The sequence below is a fragment of the Monodelphis domestica genome, chromosome 2 (assembly GCF_027887165.1).
Source record: "Monodelphis domestica isolate mMonDom1 chromosome 2, mMonDom1.pri, whole genome shotgun sequence".
In the NCBI taxonomy this organism is placed as follows: Eukaryota; Metazoa; Chordata; class Mammalia; order Didelphimorphia; family Didelphidae; genus Monodelphis; species Monodelphis domestica.
The window spans coordinates 134,279,781-134,298,599 of NC_077228.1; the positions used below are offsets into that span (position 1 = coordinate 134,279,781).

Here is an 18,819-nt window from a genome sequence, read left to right on the forward strand (position 1 = left end):
CACATTGAATAGTTACTCCAATTTTACACAAAAAGTCTCTTCCAAGAAGGTTGATTGGGCATTCTGGGATTAACAAGAATGTGTGTTCTGTTGTTAGGGGTCCTAGTGTTACCATTTTTTATTTTAGTTTTGGTACTCTCTTGTTTTTTCCCTGTAGCCCCCATTATTTGTACGTAACTTGTGATTTGGGTGTCTTTGGGAGATGTTTTTAAAACAGATTTAGTTGCTCCTGTATCAATTAGAGCTGGGTAGATCTCATTACCCACTTTTATCATAACCCTTGGTTCTGTGTTCTCATTTTGTTGGCACACTTGGACCATAGGTGCCTCTATTTCTATTTTGTTCAAATCCCAGTTTTGTTCTTCATCTACAGACTTTTCTTGTTGCTTTGAACATTCATTTTGCAATTCATCATCAGTTTGCAATAGAATTGCATTATCACAGAGACTTTAGGATGGCATAACAATGTTTGTGTTTGCTTTTTCTTGTGCACTTACTATTGGTTGGAATTCTGCATAAGGATTTAAGGTTAACTTTTCTATTATGTCATTGGTATTTTCTTGTGTAATAGCATTCTTGCTTTCAGTCATTGTCTCCAGGGGGTCTGCTAATTTGAATGTTCTCTGTTATTGCATTTTCCCCCTCATTGGACCCTTCTGTTGTTTGCTCATGTGCTTCAATAAATTCATTTACAGTTTGTGTATTGCAGACTGTTGCCAGTTCTGTTTCTTCCTCTTTCTTTGTAGCTTGTTCCACTGTTCCAAAAATTTTCTCTGTAATCTCTGTTACATCATTATCTAATTGGATTTCTTCTTCTATCTGTTATTTTGTGCTTTTGGCACCCCAGGTTCTATCTGCATGCAGTCTCCTTCCTTTTCATTTTTCCCTTTTCCTTTCCCATTTTTCCCTTTTGATGTTACCCCATGTACGTGGCTTCATAACTGACTTTGTTTTGCAGCACCTGAGACTACTTGCGAATAACATGGTTTTGCTCCTTGTTGGATGTATCTCTCCATGGTTTCTAAATTTGGTGCTTGCAATGATTTCTTGCAATTACAATCACAACATTTTGCATTTGTTTGTGTATTATTGCTGCTATACTTTACATTGCTTTTCCAAGATCTCTGTTTGTTATTAGCTTGGAATAATTGTGCCTTTAAATAACAGTCTTGAACCGTGTGACCTATTTTTCCACAGAGGAAACATCTGGGTAAATTTCTCCTTTGATTACTTTGTGTGTAATTTCTTGTGGGTTTGTACGATTGCAGAGTGGCTAGATTTTTTATTTCTTTACATTTACTTGTGCTATTTGCCTCCTTGAGCTTGGCTTTAAGCTCTTCTATTATTTCATCCTTTTCCTCTAGCATTTCTTTATGACCTGAAAATATGTAAGTTGCAGTTTTTCTTAAATCTTCCAGACTTAGTGTTTCCCAATCTGGGCACTGAAGTTTAAAATATGATATAATAGGTGTGTTACTGCCTTTCACAAATTGTCTCCTTATGTGTTGGAGATTTTGTTCAGTTAAATTTTCAAATCCAAGCACATCCTCTGCTACTTCAATCACTCTATCGAGGAACTTTGATGGATGTTCCCCACTCTCCTGTCTCAATCTCTCAAATTTTCCCAAAGTATCTGGTCTTTTTGAAAAACTTTTCATTGCCTCTAAACTAAAGTTTCATAGATGCTAAGCAGAAAATAAATATAATCCAGAATCGTGACAAAAAATAAGTCGTAAAACATATACAAGAAATACGCAATCGAAGCTAGATTACCCATGGCAAGTAATAGTTTCTTTGCCGTCTTGTATCTTGAAAAGCCTTTTGCAACAGAAAAAAATTTTTAAGTCTGGCCCTTTAAGAGTCCCCTCCTCCCTTCAGGAATGTTTTCTTTTGGGTGTGGTATCACTGGGCAGATTAGTTGCACTCAGCACTGCTCTCAAAATGGTTACTTTTCACAGTCACACAGGCTTTTGAAATGTATGCAGGCCCAACTTCTCAAATTCTTGACAAAATAGGTTGGAAAACCTACCTGGCTCGGCCAAAAACTGTAATATTTTATTGGGAAAGGAAATAGGAAGATTGGAAAACAGGGATAAATGGAGGTTTGTAAGGGGTAATGAGGAGTTAAGGGAGAGAGGGAATATTGCTTGGTGAGGCAAGGGAAGGAGATGCCCCCTGCTGAGAGGAAACAGCATGGGTCCAATAAGGACGGTTTGTCCTGGAATGATTGAGCTGAAGTTCAGCTCCCTCTATGACCAGAAAAGATAGTCCACTTATCTGACTGCGAATTCAAAATATAACGTTTATTAACTAGTTGGGATTGGAGTTTTTCTCAGCTTCAGACCTGAGGCCAGGCCCCAGAGGCTGGCGGAGAGTTTGTCCCACTCCCGTCTACTCTCGTTGTTCTAATTCAGAATCTTAGCAGTACACAGAAAGCAAACAAGAACAAATCTGACCTTCAGAAGCGACTGGGCCTGAATCTTCCAGCAAGAAGAGCTTGCCATTCCAGACTGGGCTGAACAAGCTCCTCTCTCCTCCAACACCCAGAAGCCAGTCCCCAGCCAGCAGGAAGGAAGAGCTAGTCACAAGACCCAACTCCCACACCCTGCAGGAAGGAAGTGCTAGTCAAAAGACCCAACTGCCACTCCCAGTTGGCCCCTTCCCCCACAAACTGTCAGTCTTATTTCCTTTCCACAATCTCATGTCAAAAATCTCCATTCTATTCTTAATTCTGTTCAGTTTAATGAATCACTTAACCTCTGTAGCAGTAAGATAGCATTTACTGACCTAATCACACTTCAAAAAGAATTTATGTAATCACTGAAGGCCTTTAAACCAAAACCTGGGTGAATAAGAATTGCATTTAAAACAGATAAAAATGCAACCTAGGAGTCATCTTTGACTCATTATCTCTGGTCTCCCGCCCCCCTATCCAATCAGTTGCCAAAGCCTATGAATTTCACCTATCTAGAATACTTTCTCTCATCTGACACTGTCACCACTCTAGTGCAAATCATCACCACCTCATACTTAGAAAAGAGCCCGCTTTGTTTCTGCCTGCCTCAAATCTCTCTCCAATCTACTCTATCCTCCATTCAGTCACCAAAGTATTTTCCAAAAAATAAAGTTCAAGTCCAACCATGTCACCTCCCTAACTCAAAGTCCAATGGCTCCTTATCACCTCCAAGATCAAATATAAAATCCAGTTTGGCATTCAAAGTCCTTTATAACCTAACTCTCTCCTACCTTTCCAGTCTTCTAATACCTCACACCCACCACCACATACCCTTGTGATGCAGTGACACTGGCATCTTTGTTTTGGTCAAACAAGACCCTTCATCACTCTCCTCTGGGTATTTTCCCTAGTGGTCTCCTATGCCTAGAACTCATGCCAAAATTGTCAAAGAACAAGCTCATGCTTTCTCTCCTCCACTCTTATCTGCTGATTTCCCTGGCTTCCTTTAAATCCCAAACAAAATTCCATCTTTTACAACAAGCCTTTCCCAATCCCTCTAAATCCTAATGCCTTCTTTCTTTTAATTATCTACCATTTAGCCTGTATATATGATGTTGATCGGCAAATCCACTTATTGAAATAGAGAAGATAAACCAAGGGAAACTGTTTCTTTTTGCAATGACTGCTGTCCTCTGGCTTGTGACTAGAGAGAGCTGCTACAGGAACCTGAGGCTGCTTATTTGTAATGAAGGTAGAAATGAGAAATTCTGGGGGATGTTGGTACACAGGGGATGCTGCCACACAGGGGAACTGCTACACAAGGGAACTGCTCTGGGGTCTGCCTACTGATCCCTACTGATTACTGATGGATCAGTATATCTTTCTAATCTCCTCCTCTCTTTCACTCTCTCCCTTCTCCAACCCTCTTCTTCCTGCCACCCTCTCCTCCCAATTCTTCTTGAAGCCTTTGGCTTCTTCCCTCCCCCCTGAGTGAACTATAAAGATATTCTTTTCTTTTCCTTTTTCAAGTCAAGGGATTTATTGGGATAACAGGATGGGAAACTGAGGTTAGAGGGATGAGGATGTCCCTAATCTAAAATGATGGAAAATCGAGGGTTTGAGAAAATAGTCCAGTCACAAACTGTGAATCTAAGACAATTAGAGAGATGGAGGACAACACCTTTTAAATCTTCTTTCTCCTTCTTCACAAAATCAGCAAGGTTTCTCAGCTTAACCCCAGAGATAAAGTTCCAAATCTCTCCTTCAGCCTGGCTTTCCTCCAATTCTTCATCAGTCAAAATCTCAGAGAGAGCAAAGGTTTCCCCTTGATCAGAGAACCCCAAAACCAAGTCAGCCCCACAAGGGTCTCTCAGCCAGGTTCAGCTGCCCAGAATCAGAGGGACAGGGACCAAGTCAAAGCCCAGTTTTTGCCTCTTCTCCTCTGTGTGATTATAAACCCCCAACTGCCACTCCTGGGAACATTCCGTTTGGAACCTGCTTCTTGATTGACAGGCAGGTCCCCAGCCTGTTTCTTGCATCTTGGCTTATAAATCCTCTCTCTCTCCATGCCTCTACCACATTATACTGCCCCTACCCTCTCTGCTGACCACTATATCTCCAATCGATTTTCAGGTATCTTAAGACTCTAGTAACATCTTGAACTCAGCATGTCCAAAACCAAATTCATTATCTTTTTCTCTACACATACCCCCTCTCTTCCTAATTTCTGTATTACTATATAAGTTAATACAACTTCTCACAATTCCTCTGCCTCAAAAGCTTATAATCCTCAATTCCTCACCATCTTCCACTCCTTATATTCAATCTTTTGCCAAGGCCTAATCGCTTCAACTTTGGGATCTCTTACCCTCTTCTCTCCCAAGAATGCCACCACTCTAATACATGTCCTCATTCCTTACCTGAAACCTGGACCACGGCAATAGCCTGCTACTGAGTCTGCCTGCCTCAATCTATGCTCCATTCAGTCACCAAAGTAATTTCCAAAAACACACATCTAACCATGTTATCTTCTTTCTCAATAAACTCTAGTGGTTCCCTATCACCTCCCCCACCAAATACAAAATCCTCTGTTTGGCATTCAAAGCTCTTCACATCCTAGCCCCCACCCTACCCCAACCATACCCAACCCCTACTCCCACCCCTGCTTCTACCTTTCCAATCTTCTTTTATCTTAGTCCCTGCCACATACTCTGATTCAGTAATACTGGCCTCCTTGCTGTTCCTTGAACTAGATGTTCCATCTCTCTGCTCTAAGTATTTTCTCCAACACTTTGATTGTTCTCATGGCTTCCCTGGCTTCCTTCAAGTCTCAACTAAGAAGCCTTTCCCAATCCTTCTTAATTCTAGTGCTTTCTCTCTTAATTATTTCCCTATTCATCCTATATAAAGCTTGTTTATACATTATTTGCTTGTTGCCTGCTCCATTAAATTGTGAGCTCCTGGAGACAGAGAATGTCTTCTGCCTCTTTTTTTTTTATCCCTAGTGGCTTAGTACTTTTATTTGATAGCACTATTATTTAATAATTAAAATTTAATAAATGTTTATCAACTATTGACTGACTCCCTTGAATATTTACTTATCACACATGCCTCTCCTTTATTTGTAGACATTTTTCAAAAAAGTGGCAAGGACAACTTCATCACCAGAATTTATAAGTCATTTATGATTCTCACAATAGAAATGAGGTCCTAACAAAGTGAGTGGCGTTACTATAGATAATACATAACATTAACCATACCTCTAGAAGAAAGTAAGTTAATTTTTAAGAGGTGAGTTAATCTTTGAGTTGAGGTTTGCTATAACAAGAGTCTAATTTAAGTTTTTTCAAGGAGAGAAAATAGTAAATCTTTAATTTTAAATTCCCTCTTCCAAAAGTTCCAGTGATTCAGACTTCTATGACAGTATATGACCATAATATGAGAAATCAAGAAACTTCTAAGCTTAATGACCCCAACTGTCTTCAAAGTTAAATTAACTGGCAAAACCTCAAATGAGAATGCTGTGTTTTGCGAATAAGCTGCTTACTCCAAAATGACCTAGAAAAAACATTGTCTTTGCTTTTCACTTAAACTTGAAGTCTTGATTTAGACTGGAAATCAAATTCTAAATGCATTCTCAAAGCACGTACCCAAAGTCCTGGAGGCCTTTTTTACTGAGGCGATTTCACATTTCTTGAGTACCTGTGCAATACTGGGCTATTTGTTTGTTACTATTCTGTTCTCAAAAAGCCCACTCTCAATAATTATTTCTCTTGCAGTGGCAACCAAAGAAACAAGTCTCTGCAGTAGCTATCATATCCCTTATTCTCTACATCTTCTATGGGCATTCCTTTTCTTTTTTCCTCTTTTTCTTCCTTCACTAACCCACATTGTGCTAAAACTTTATAAAAGGACTATGGGTCCTCCTGCTGCTATATCTAAATAACATTCATCCATTCTCTTCAATCTATAGGTACCAGTATTAATAAGTCAGGAAAAATGAAATAACAATGGATAATTGTGCTTATAAAAGGTTCCAAATCACAAGATTTTGAATCAAAAGGAACAGGAAACAAATGTTATCTACTCCAAAAGTCTGATTTACAGATGAAGAAATTGAAGTTCAAACGTTAAATGATTTTCCCAGTCACTGGCAGAGTATTTAAATTTGGATCCTCCTATCCCAATTCCAGTAGTCCTTGCATTACCTTATATTGAATCTTAGTATGAAGGATTACAAATCATTCCTTATTACTCTAGCTCTGGAAAAATAGTAACTACCTACCTTCCATTTCATCATTTTCATAGTAAAGAGGTCAACTGGTTTGAATCTAAACAGGAGGAAAGGTTTCCTATTTTTATCTATATTGGTTATATTGATATATGCAATACTTTGAAAATACATTTATAATCAATTATCCATCATCTGGTTTACTGTAAAACTCAATAAATATTATATTTCAGAAAATAAAGATCTTAAAAGACTCACAGAATATATATATATAAACATAAACATAAACACATGGGTGAAGTACTGTCAGAAAAACCCTGAACTACAATTATATAAACCTCTTAAGTCTGCTCATCTTCACTAGTTGAGCAGTATCAGAAGTTACTTTTTTTTGGATAGTAAGATCTTAGCTGATAATGCTCTACATTTTAATTTATTATAGTGATGTGCTAATTTTCTGTACTGTACAGAATTCTAGAATTCTGCAAAAATGCAATTTTTAAAACTGAATAACCAATCACATAACATGCATTCAGTATGCAAAACAATTATAAAATAAGCATTTTTAGTTAAATTAACACTGTCAAACAAGTCATCCAAAACCAATATTTTTTGTGAAAGAAATTATATGTAAGAAATTATGGCCGTCTGCCAATAGCTATAATCTCTAGTTCCATAAAAATGTCAGCATTATAAAAATGCTGCCTAACATTTCCATAGTGCCCACTATCCAATAATTTCCTGAGCTTTTAAACATTATTTCATTATTAATCTTAACAGCTCTTTGCCTATAAGTATAAGTATTTCTACTTTCCAGACAGTAAAGGACAGACATGCTAAAACCAGACTGACTGACCTGGCAGATTCCCACCAGCAAAATAACCCTCACTTCATCCCAAATGCCCAATCTAAACTTTCAAGGACTCTCTTTTTCTTCATTCAAGCAGCCTCTTCACAGACTCTCTTAATTGACTAGAAATTAGTTGTGCACAGCAATTTCCATGACCTCTACCATCTAACATAATATACATAATTCCTTTACCAGTATATTATAATAATAATCTCAGTAATGTCCAATTTTCTGTATTTCTATTTGTCTGGCTTACATTATAAAATCTTTGTCAAGAGAAAAAAATATATTCTATGGCACTGAAGACAATCATATTGGGATAAGTTACTTAAATGATGCTAAATTTGGCAAAGTATCAACAACAAGGAGCAAAAATCTAAATTTTAAAATTCCTTTGCCATGTTTAGCTTCTCCACATTGTTTAGGAATTATCTGTTATTTGGAAGAAAGGAGATGTGGCATTTTAAAAATACCAAGTATATGAAGACATATGAGTAATGGCATTCAGCTATATTCTATGACATCAAAATTCTGTATTGGATGTTCTTCTCTGCACCAAATCAAGCTCTTTGATGCTTGTTGAACTGTTTATCTGAATCTCAAATAAAAGCAGGGCAAAAAATGAAGCATGAGAACTTTAGGAAAGCTTCACCAACATTGTAAGACAATAGAATACAAGGACAAAAACAATTAAAGCATCTTTCTCTCTAAAGCTTTCAAAAATAAAATGGACCAACACTTTCCAAGTGAATAATATAATTTCCACAAGAACATTTCAAGAGTAATAATTTTTCTTCAAATATTGAACTTAAAATTAAACATACAATTGGTTGACAAGAAACAAAATCTAGGATTTCACTAATTTATTTGACAATATTCTGATGAGCACTGAGTAACTTTAAAAGTTATGTACTCAATGTTTTAAGTTTTCTTAACTATATGAGCATCAAAAATAGTTGTTTGACAATTTTTTTGAATAAAAATCCAAATGTATTTATTTTGTGCTACAATTTTCCCAAGTCACAAGGGTATTTCCAATCCCCACCCCACCCCCCAACCAGCATTTATGAATTACATCAAAATAGTTAAACACAAAAAGGTATTTTAGGACCAAATTATTCTGACAAATGCTCAGATAATCATTTTTCAAGGATGTCTTCCTAGACACAAGGCATGAATTTAAGTGACCTTTCAAGGTCTCTTGCAGAGATATTCTACTCTTTAACAATGCCAGTTTAAATTTGGAATATTTTAACACCATTATGCTTGTGTTCTTCAAATCTGAGGATAGCACATTTTTCATCCCCATTTCTTTTTTTGTTGTTGTTTTTATAAAAGGGTTTAAAAACATGTGCTGATTCAAAGGCAGAAAAGTAGTTAAGGACTAAGCCAATGATGGCAAATCTTTAGAGACTGAGTGCCCAAACTATAACCCTCACACTACATGTGAGCTCTGGGCCTCTCCCTAGACAGGGGAGGGAGGAAGCACACTGAGCTGCTGGGCAGAGGGACTGGTGAGAAATGTCCTCTGGTGTATATGGAGAGGGGGAGCGGAACAGCCCACTCCAGCACTCATGCCATAGGTTCACCAACATGGAGCCAGGCAATTAGGATTAAGTTATTTGCCCAAGATCACATAGCTAGGAAGTATATGAGGTCACATTTGAACCCAGGCCTCCTGTCTCCAGGCCTGGCTCTCTATTCACTAAGCCACCAACTGTACCATCCTTGTTTCTTTTTTTTTAATTATACTATTTTTTGAGGGAAATGGTACCAAATACAGAAAAAACTAAAACTGACTTGTTCTAATTGCTCTGATAGAAGTCACAATCCAACAAATGAAAACAAGTTATCAGCAGATAAAAAGTGAGATTTGCACATTTATTCAAAAGAAATGATTCATTTAACACAAAGTTTGCCCTTTGAAAATTATGTCTCAGTTTAAAAAGGGTTTGTCTTAGAATTTGTCTCTGAATAAACATCATACTGATCTAAAATGGTCATATTTGTGGCCAATCTTAAAAAAAAGGGGGGGGGGGGGGGACTTGGGATCTCATGGTTATATCTGCTATATGATGCCAGAAGTGTTATTTTAAATTAGGAAATATTTGAGAAAAGTGTGACACAATGCTGCCTTTAAAGCACTATAATATCCTGAAAGAATTTCTGAACCAAATATTAAATTATAAGTTAAATTTATTACCAAATATATGCTAATTCCTTGAAAATATATAAAGTGTAGTTAAAGGGTGCTAGATATGGAACATGTAGACCCATATTTGAATACTGACTTTACCAAGTTTTACTTTGTGTGAAACTTTTGGACCTCAGTTTCCTAGATGATTTTTAAGTTCTCTCCCAACTGGAAATCTATAATCCTATTTTATGCATACATATACTATAACTCTCATTTAGTCAAAATGTTAATTAACCAGGATATCCCCAAATTCCTTCACCATTTGAGAAGGTATTTATTACATTGCTCTTTCCCTTCCCAATCTCCAATGATAAGTGAAGTATAGTATCAAGATAGAATTACCTTCAAAGTTAGAAAAAGTAGAGAATCAGAATTTCATTCTCATCTCCAATTCATACCAAAGTTCAATCAGTGGTTCACATCTACACACAAAACAGCTGTTATCCCATATCATTCAGGATGAAAATAAAAGCAGAAAATTCTAGCAGTTTAACTATATTATACTTCTGAAAAAGAAGTATTTTTTTCTTTCTAAAAGTCTGGGCTTTGAATCAGTTTTATAATGTGTTAACATCATCTAAACTGCCCTAGCAGCCTATACATTTTAGTTTGCTGGAAGAATTTGCAAAATTATTTAAATAATAGAGAATTCCATTATCTTGGAGAACCTATAAATTTTTAGAAATTTACAGATTAAACAGACAAAACAGATAAGCAATAGCTCTCATGAAATTTCAAAGTAAAATTTTTATTTTAATAATTTTGACTACTATTATCAGAGAACCTAACCTAGAAATACAAATAACTATTTCTACAACTTTTTTTGTTATGAATCCCTTGGCAGTCTGCAGAGGCCTACAGATCCTTCCTCAGACTGTTTAAAAAAAAGGGGGGGGGGGGACTCATAGTACTACAAAGGAAACATTTATATTGAAACATAATTATCAAAACATGTTTTGAAGTTCACATCCAGTTTAAGTACTCCTGAATTGTACTCTAATAAAAAGGACTACTGGTTCATTAAAGTTTGCAAGTATCATTTTATCAAATGAAAGAAGCACATACAAATGCATTTTGTATCTTTTTTTCCAAAGATACAGTCTTTAAAAATTGACATTTTATTGCTCTTTCATACAGCCAAAAGATAAAAAAAAAAGATTTGAAGTCAGAGGACCTAGGTTTAAATACCAATTTACTACATCCTACTAGGCTGTTCTTGAGATCTTGGGGCCTCAGTTCCCTCATCTGCAAAACTAAAGAAAGGAAAATGAACTAGATGAGCTCTAAAATGACTTTCACCTCTAAAGAGGATAGTGGAAGGATAGATTTCTATCTAGGAAGAACTTCAAAGGGATCTTAAATCAAATCAAATGAAAGATTCTCTCACAAATACACCTCAAATTGCAAATGATCCTTTTTACTCAACCAAAAGAAAACCATACTACCACTTATTAGTTCCTCTCCCTCAAACCATATAAATTTAGTAGAACTATACTAAGTGTCTTGAGTATAAAAACCCTCATTTTCCAGCATCCTACAATTTACTACTTTATTTCTGTCCATGAAAACCCTTTACTTGACATTCTACTATATGGGGAAATATATATACATAGATAGAGCAAAGTTCTCTAAAGATATCTGACTTTTGATATTTGGATTCTACAAACTTAAAACATCTTTAAATCGATGCTATTATTATAGCCAATTCTTCACAGACTTTTATATTAACTTATTGTTTTATCTATTGAAAAAAATTAGGAGTTTTATGTTTGTTTTCAGACTTTCATCTTTAATAAACAAAAACTCATTAATTTATGACAGGGAATCCCCATCTAAACTAAGGAAAAATTCAAATCTGAAAAATGTAAAAGAAATGCTATTACTTTCAAATACTTTACATAATTATAATTATAAATAAAAATATCCAAAAAATGAGACAACAAAGAAGTATTTTCAATAGTTCGGCCTTACATAATAACACAAACATGCCTCATATTATGCTATTTACAAGCTTTTAACTAATAAGAGTTACATATATGGAGTTTGTATTTTAAATTCTGAAATAGCAGAGCCTTAAGTATTGAGATTTTACTAACATTAGTAGAACATCTAAACAGCAAAACATGCAGTGTTTGTTTAGTTTAGTCTTAAGAATAACATTTGTCTTTTTTATATATTAACCTCTGAAGTCAAAAGAAAAAAAAACACTTCTCAGATTTAGTTACATAAACTTTAATTACCATACTACTATTCTAGCTAAAAAACTATATTATCATCACATTTCAATCTCTTTTTAAGTCCCTATTTAGGATACAATTCATTCAACGTATTTCAAATTTGTTGTTCTCAAACACCAAAAGATAACAGAAGATAGGAAACGCAAAATAAAAGCAGCATTAGGCACTTATATTTTGCAGTTGTATAATTTTTTATGCTTATCCATCCTGCATTCTATACTGGTTTTGGTAAACCTGTTTTTATAGCCTGGTACTGATTCCAAAAGTGCTGTGTATGTGCCCATTCCTATAAAAATCTTTCTTGGCCTCCTGACAGATAAAAAGTTTTTAAATTTGCAAAGGGAAATGAAAGACCCTAAATTACCAAGCACACCTACAATTAAGGAAAAAGAGAAGGAAACGTGCATTTATTTAGTGCCTTCTATGAACCAGGCACTATGCTAAGAACTTTACAAATAACATCTCATTTGATTTTACAAAAAGCCTCAATTACAAAGAAAATTATTAGTTTGTTCAAAGAGCTGCCAATGGATTTCGGTGACCTGTGGGAAATCACTTTACTGTGCCAGGAAGGTAACCAGGTAACACTATTTTTTGTTTTCTTTTAATAACAGTGACTGCAACTACAAAAATTTAAGTTCACTGTTTTCCACATATTTGTATAAACATGATAGAGAAACTCTTTCAACAATACAATACAAATGCAGATACAGATACAAATATTTCTATTCCAGGGAATGGAAACTAAGCAGGGCAATAGTATTAACAACTGCATTCCATGATTTCAGGTTTACAATGCCCTTAGATACAGTTTCTCTTAACATTTGTTCCTCATAATATTACTACCTCAACTATTAATAAAGACTAGTCGAACTGCACTGGGCTAGATAGAACTACAAATTTCATAAATAAACAAGTGTACTGAAAGATTCAGTATTCGTGGTAATAATCCTGAATGAACTGAAGTGAAAACGTCCAACGTTTCAGACCTGAAGATTTCTTTCCCCCTGAATCCAGCATCCCGGCTTCAAGACTGTAATTACACCTGTAATTATTTCGACAATTTGTCGATCTCTCAAACAAAATAACTAATTTCGATCTCCAAAGATCTAAATAATCAGACTAAAAGGAACAAAGTTTAGAGGATTCATGACTATCCGAAATTACCTACTATAGTGTGAGAAGGTGAGGAGAAAGATAAGGGTCGTTATTATTAAAGCTTGGGGTCTTTTTAAAGTGATTTTCCCCAAATCAGCTTCCAGGAGGAGATAAAAGGGTAGAGGCTGCCATTCGATCCAAGTTCCACTTAAAATAGGGCAGGGGCCAAGTGCCCCAATTCATGGCCCCAGCAGCTGAAAAGAATTCACTAAGTCAATACACTGCTATTGATCGAAAGGGAAAAGTTTAAGCCCGTGAACCATAAGTTCCAGAGCTGGGCTCGCTCCCCTGCAGGAAAAGAAAAGTGCCGGAAAATACTTACCGGGGCCCCCAATTTGAGATTCCCCCACAGTAATCTCAAAGTCTTCAGAGGCCCCAAAGAGAAAGAGAGGGGAGAGAGCCTGGGGGATGGAAGGTAAAGCAAAGACGGGTCGGACACCTCCACCAACCACAGCTGGCAAAAACAGGTGAGGCGAGGGCAAAACTGGGGGGTTGGGGGGGGTAGAACAAGAGCAGATCCCAGGAACTGAAGGGAGCGGGGCAAGTATCCCTCAGAGAACCCCAGCTAGCCCCCTCCCCCAGCCAGGCGCCGTCTAAGAAAAAGAACCCGGGCCTGGAGCCGCCGCCACCCCCACCCCAAACACACACGACGCACCCACTCTTCCGGGAATGATCCTTACTCGGCGCTCCGCACTCACCGGCATCATTTTCGATCCGAACCGCATTGAAGCGGGGAGCCGGGCTGGAGACCCGGCTCGGCGAATACAGGGACACGACCCCAGAGACTAGGACGGGGACCCGGCCAGGGCCAGTGGGGCGGGGGAGGCCGGACCTGTTGCGAGGGGAAGCGGATGGTCCAGGCCGAGAGCAGCGGCCACACGGAGCCCACCACACAAGAAGGAAGGCCGCTGAGCCCCAGAGCCCACCTCCTCCCGCCTGGTAGCGCCCCCACGCCGCGGCTTTGTTTCCTTGGCGTCCCAGGCGCCTCCGGCTCCCACCTCCGCTTCGAAACCCACTAATCCTGGGGCCCGCCCAGGGCCCAGCCCCGCCCCTGCCCGGCCGCGCTGCTGGCTCCGCCCTACGTGCGGGGAGAGGCGGGGAGGAGGAACCCGCTCCTCCGGGGAGCGGCGGAGCGGAGGAACGGGAGCGCGCCCCAGATCGCGAGCCCTCAGCAAGGATAGGGAATGAGCCCGATTTAAAGAGAAAAACGCGCGGGCAGAGGCAAGCGCGGGAGCCAGGGTGCGCTCGCGCGCGCTTCCGAACGTAAGGTGAAAGGAGGAGCACAGAGAGGGAGGGGTGTGTGCGAAGTGAGAAGGCGTGCGCGCGCGCCTGGGCCAAACTCTGGCCAGCGCGACTCCACGCCCTCCCTAAACACTGGGGGAGGGGGCGTGAATGATTTAAAGGCTATCCAGCTTTCGGATTCTGCTGCCGCTGTTTACTTTAAGAGGGACCTAGGACAAAATTAAATATATTTTGTTGCCCTGTGAACACTGGAGAAGCTACAACTCCTCAGAATACCGGGGACGCGCGACACCCCCGAGTGAGGGGCTCCTCTAGTCCTGCAATAACCCTGGAGGGAGGACTCTCCACCCCGGACCAGCTCCAGGCGGGGGCGGGGGACGCCAGACCTTGCAGGCTGGGGTCTCCTCCTAGATGCCTGCCTGAGCGCGAGGACTAGAAAAAGGTCACCGTTCCTCTAAACATTCCTAAGCGGGCAATGGGTTTCAAATGTCCCTGGATACTCCTCTGGAGACACTTGGCCCGGTTTTCTCAAAGGCATTGAGTGTCCCATTTCAATGAATCTCTTTGGGAGCTTGGCTCCCAACTTGGCTCCCTCCCCACCTGGGGAGTGCCACTGTGTTCCAGATGGGGACATTACACCCTGGTGGGAGGAACAGACTAAGTCAATTACACAACTTAACTGACCTGAAGTACTGGGAGTACCTGCCTCGGTCGGTCAAAAAAGGAGACTTTTGTTTCAGCCTGGAACTAATTTGGAAAGTTCTCACTGCCAAGGACCTACCTGGTTGTTCTCTGGGTTTGATTTTTCACTGCCCCAGGTGCTGGCAAATCCTTAACGCCCACAACTCAATTTTAAGTTTAATCTACATTATTAACATTTTCTCCAGCACTTTCTCAAGTCTCGACAATCAACGAACAATAAATTAAGCCCTGATTTGTGTCGTTTGCCAATTTCTGAGGTGTAAATTCCCACACGAAGCTAGAAAGCTGGTTTCAGCTGACTCTAGCACACCCAAGTCTAAACCTTCTTAATAAAGAGCAGGCTTTCGCTCCCGAGGACTAAATTTCCTAATAAAGGTGAAATTAAGCAAAATGCCTGGGTCTGCTCTGTAAAGATGAGTTAGCGCCTTGTTATGCCACATACCCCCATAAGAACTTTTAATAGATTCCACCTATCATTCCAGGTAGGTTGGAAGAGAGTCAGCTCGACCATCTCCTAAGTAGTGTGATCCTGAGTGAGTCACTTACCCTCTCACCTCATCTGATTTAAAAAAAAAAAAAGGAGAAATAGTACTTACCTTCCTTACTTGATGGGGTTGTGAAGAAAGAACTTTGGAAACCTTGAAGAATTATTATATAAATGAGTTGTTAATGTCATTATTTTGCTATAAAAGAGGGATAGCATAGCATAGGGCATAAGGAACCAGCCTCAGAAACAGGAAGACCTGTTTGATGTGTTTATTTTCTCTAATTACAAACTGTGTATTCCTTTCCCCACCCACTCCCCCAATTCCTTTTACCTCCCATAAATACATTATGGGAATCTGTCCACAGATAAGGAAGACTCTAACATATCTCAACATTTGGGGCATACTAGTGGAGTACAAGGGCATAGAGAACTAACCTTAAAACAATAAGAACTAAGTTCAAGTGTGACCTCGGATACATACCAACTGAGTGATAAAAGTTAATGCTCCAATCCAGACAATTTTCTAAGACAAGTTAAACAAAAGTTGATCCTCACTGGTAAACAGAATTGTCTCAAACAGGAGTTAGCTGTCAAAGGTCCAGTCCCTAACCCTATACTGAATAAAGAACACTATTACCAATCCATGTTTAATTAAAAGTACTCCAAAATACACAGATCTAATCAACAAATTTCCCCACTGTTGTTTCCTAAAGCCTAAAATACAAACTTCAAAAAATAACTTTCAAGATCCTCCACAATCCAAGGCCTATCTACTTTCTTTCAAATCATTATTTATTTCACATTATTCACAGAGATTTATACCATTCCCCCTTCATAGACATGCTATATTCCAGTGACATTGCATTACCTGGATCTTGATCTTAGTCTGTCATCTCCTGCCTCCTATACATTTACACAGGCTGTCTGTCCTCTGAGCCTAGAATTGTCTTCCTTCTACTTATTAAGAGCCTTCTCTTCCATCAGTTCTTGTTGGAGCTCAACAATGAAACCTTCCCTGAGTCCCTAAAAGAAAGCATTTTATCCCTCAAAATTTCCTGGAGCATTTTGTTTGGATCTCTCTTCATCACACATTTATCTATCTGTGTGTGTGGGGGGGGGGGGGGAGGGTGTTTTGGTGTGTGAATACTCTCTCCACCCTCACAAACTCAATTTTCATGTCTCTCGAAATGACTCTAAAATCTTCATATCCAGATTTAATCTTTTTCTTCTGAACACTATTCCCCTATCATCAACTCCCCATTGGACAATTTTCTCCTATATGTTCAATATTTGTTGTTCAGGCATTTTGGTTGTATCAACTCTTTATTACCCCCTTTGGTTCTTGGCAAAGATTCTGGAATGGTCTGTCATTTCCTTCTCCAGCTGATTTTATAAACGAGGAAACTGAGGCAAACAGGGTTAAGTGACTTATCCAGGGTCTCATAGCTACTAAGTGCCTGAGGTCACTCTCAAGAAAAAGAGTTTTCCTGACTTCAGACCCAGCACTCTTTCTACTGTACTGTCTAGCTGCCATATGTTCGATAAGTATCACAAATTAGCATCTCCAAAATAGAACTCATTATTTTCTATTCTCTCACCCCAAAACCTGCCTTTCTTATTTCAGTTTCTATATAATTAGCCCTAAACTGTCTACTAAACTACTCTCCCCTGTTGCCAGTGCCTACCCAGACTTACAAGTTTGAAATCATCATGATTCTTTCCTCTTCTTCAACTCTCAAATCTATTATCAACCAATATATAATGACTATACCAAGTAAATACATTATATGTGTGCATACACATATATATGTGTGTGAGTTTTGAAATTTTGGTCATTTTTCAGTCTTGTTCAATTCTTCATGACCCCATCTAGAGTTTTCTTAGCAAAGATACTGGAGTGGTTTGCTATTTCCTTTTCTAGTTCATTTTACAGATGAGAAAACTGAAACAAAGGTCAAGTGATTTCTCTGGGGGTAACACAGCTAGTAAGTGTCTGAGGTCAGATTTTAACTCAGGAAGATGAGTCTTCCTGACTCCAAACTTGGCATTCTTTCCCCTATACCACTACTAGCTGCTGTGCATATAAATATATATGAGTATAAATATATATATGGATATGAATACATATACATTTCCATACATACATACATATATATTAAACTGTGGACCATGCTATTTCCTTTTGGATATTCTCTAATCTTTGGATTTTTGTGATACTGCTTTCATTTGGTCTTCCTCATGACTAACTGACTTCTTCTCAGGTTCTTAGCTGAATCATTATATCATGCCCAATAACTGTGGGCATAACCCAAGACTGTCCTAGGCCCAATTTTCTGTTCTTTCTACAGTCTCTCATTTGGTAATATCATCACCTCTAGAGTTTCAGCTATTGTCTTTATGTACTTGACTACCAAATCTACATGTCTAGCCATAATCACTCTCCCAAGTTCTACTTCTATATTTTGGACACTTCAAGATATGTCATAGAGGGGGCAGCTGGGTAGCTCAGTGGATTGAGAGCCAGCCTAGAGATGGGAGGTCCTAGGTTCAAATCTGGCCTCAGACACTTCCCAGCTGTGTGACCCTGGGCAAGTCACTTGACCCCCATTGCCTAGCCATTACCACTCTTCTGCCTTGGAGCCAATACACAGTATTGACTCCAAGATGGAAGGTAAGGGTTTTAAAAAAAAAAAAAGATATGTCATAGAGACATGTCAGACTCAACATGTGCAAATCAGGACTTAGTAACTTTTCACTCTTCTTCTAAACATCCCTATTAGTGTTGAGGGCATCACTCTCCATCCAGTTACCTATTTTCAAAACCTTGGAGCAATCCTCTACTGCTCATTCACCCCAGTTGCCACCTAATATCCTTTCAGCCTCTCTCACATATATATATCCTCTCTTTTTTCCTCTCACACAAGTTAACTACCATATTTGAGCTATCATCATTGCTCTCTTGGAATATTTCAGTTGCCTGCTCCTTGGTTTCTCTGCTTCTAATCTACTTTTATTCATTCTCTCAGACAGCTGCCAAAATGATTTTCCTAAAGCGCAATTCTGACCATACTCCAATGGTTTCTTATAACCTTCAGAGTAAAATATAAACTCTGGTCATATAAAATGCTTAACAACTTGGGCCCATTCTACCTTTCAAGACTTACTACATATTATGCTCCAAGAACAAGTCAAATTAGCCTTCTTGCTATTTTTCATGCACAACCCCCCACTTCTTTGCCTTTGCATTGGGTATCTCCGTG

At 38.7% G+C, this 18,819-nt stretch overlaps 1 protein-coding gene across 5 annotated transcripts in view; it reads right to left on the reverse strand.

Annotated features, from left to right (window-relative positions):
• Positions 1–18,819, reverse strand: part of TP53BP2 (tumor protein p53 binding protein 2) — a 108,823-nt gene that overhangs the window by 86,375 nt on the left and 3,629 nt on the right. The window contains exon 1 of one of the 5 annotated variants that reach the window (XM_016430191.2): positions 13,827–14,526. The exons of 2 other annotated variants lie outside the window; for them this stretch is intronic. Coding sequence is in view for 2 of the 3 variants with exons in the window: in XM_001376216.5 (XP_001376253.3) it covers positions 13,827–13,853 (27 nt within the window). In the remaining variant the exon portion in view is untranslated. Of the gene's footprint in view, positions 1–13,826; positions 14,527–18,819 lie in introns of those variants that run through there. 2 more of the 5 variants (XM_001376216.5, XM_056815992.1) reach the window with 2 other exon arrangements.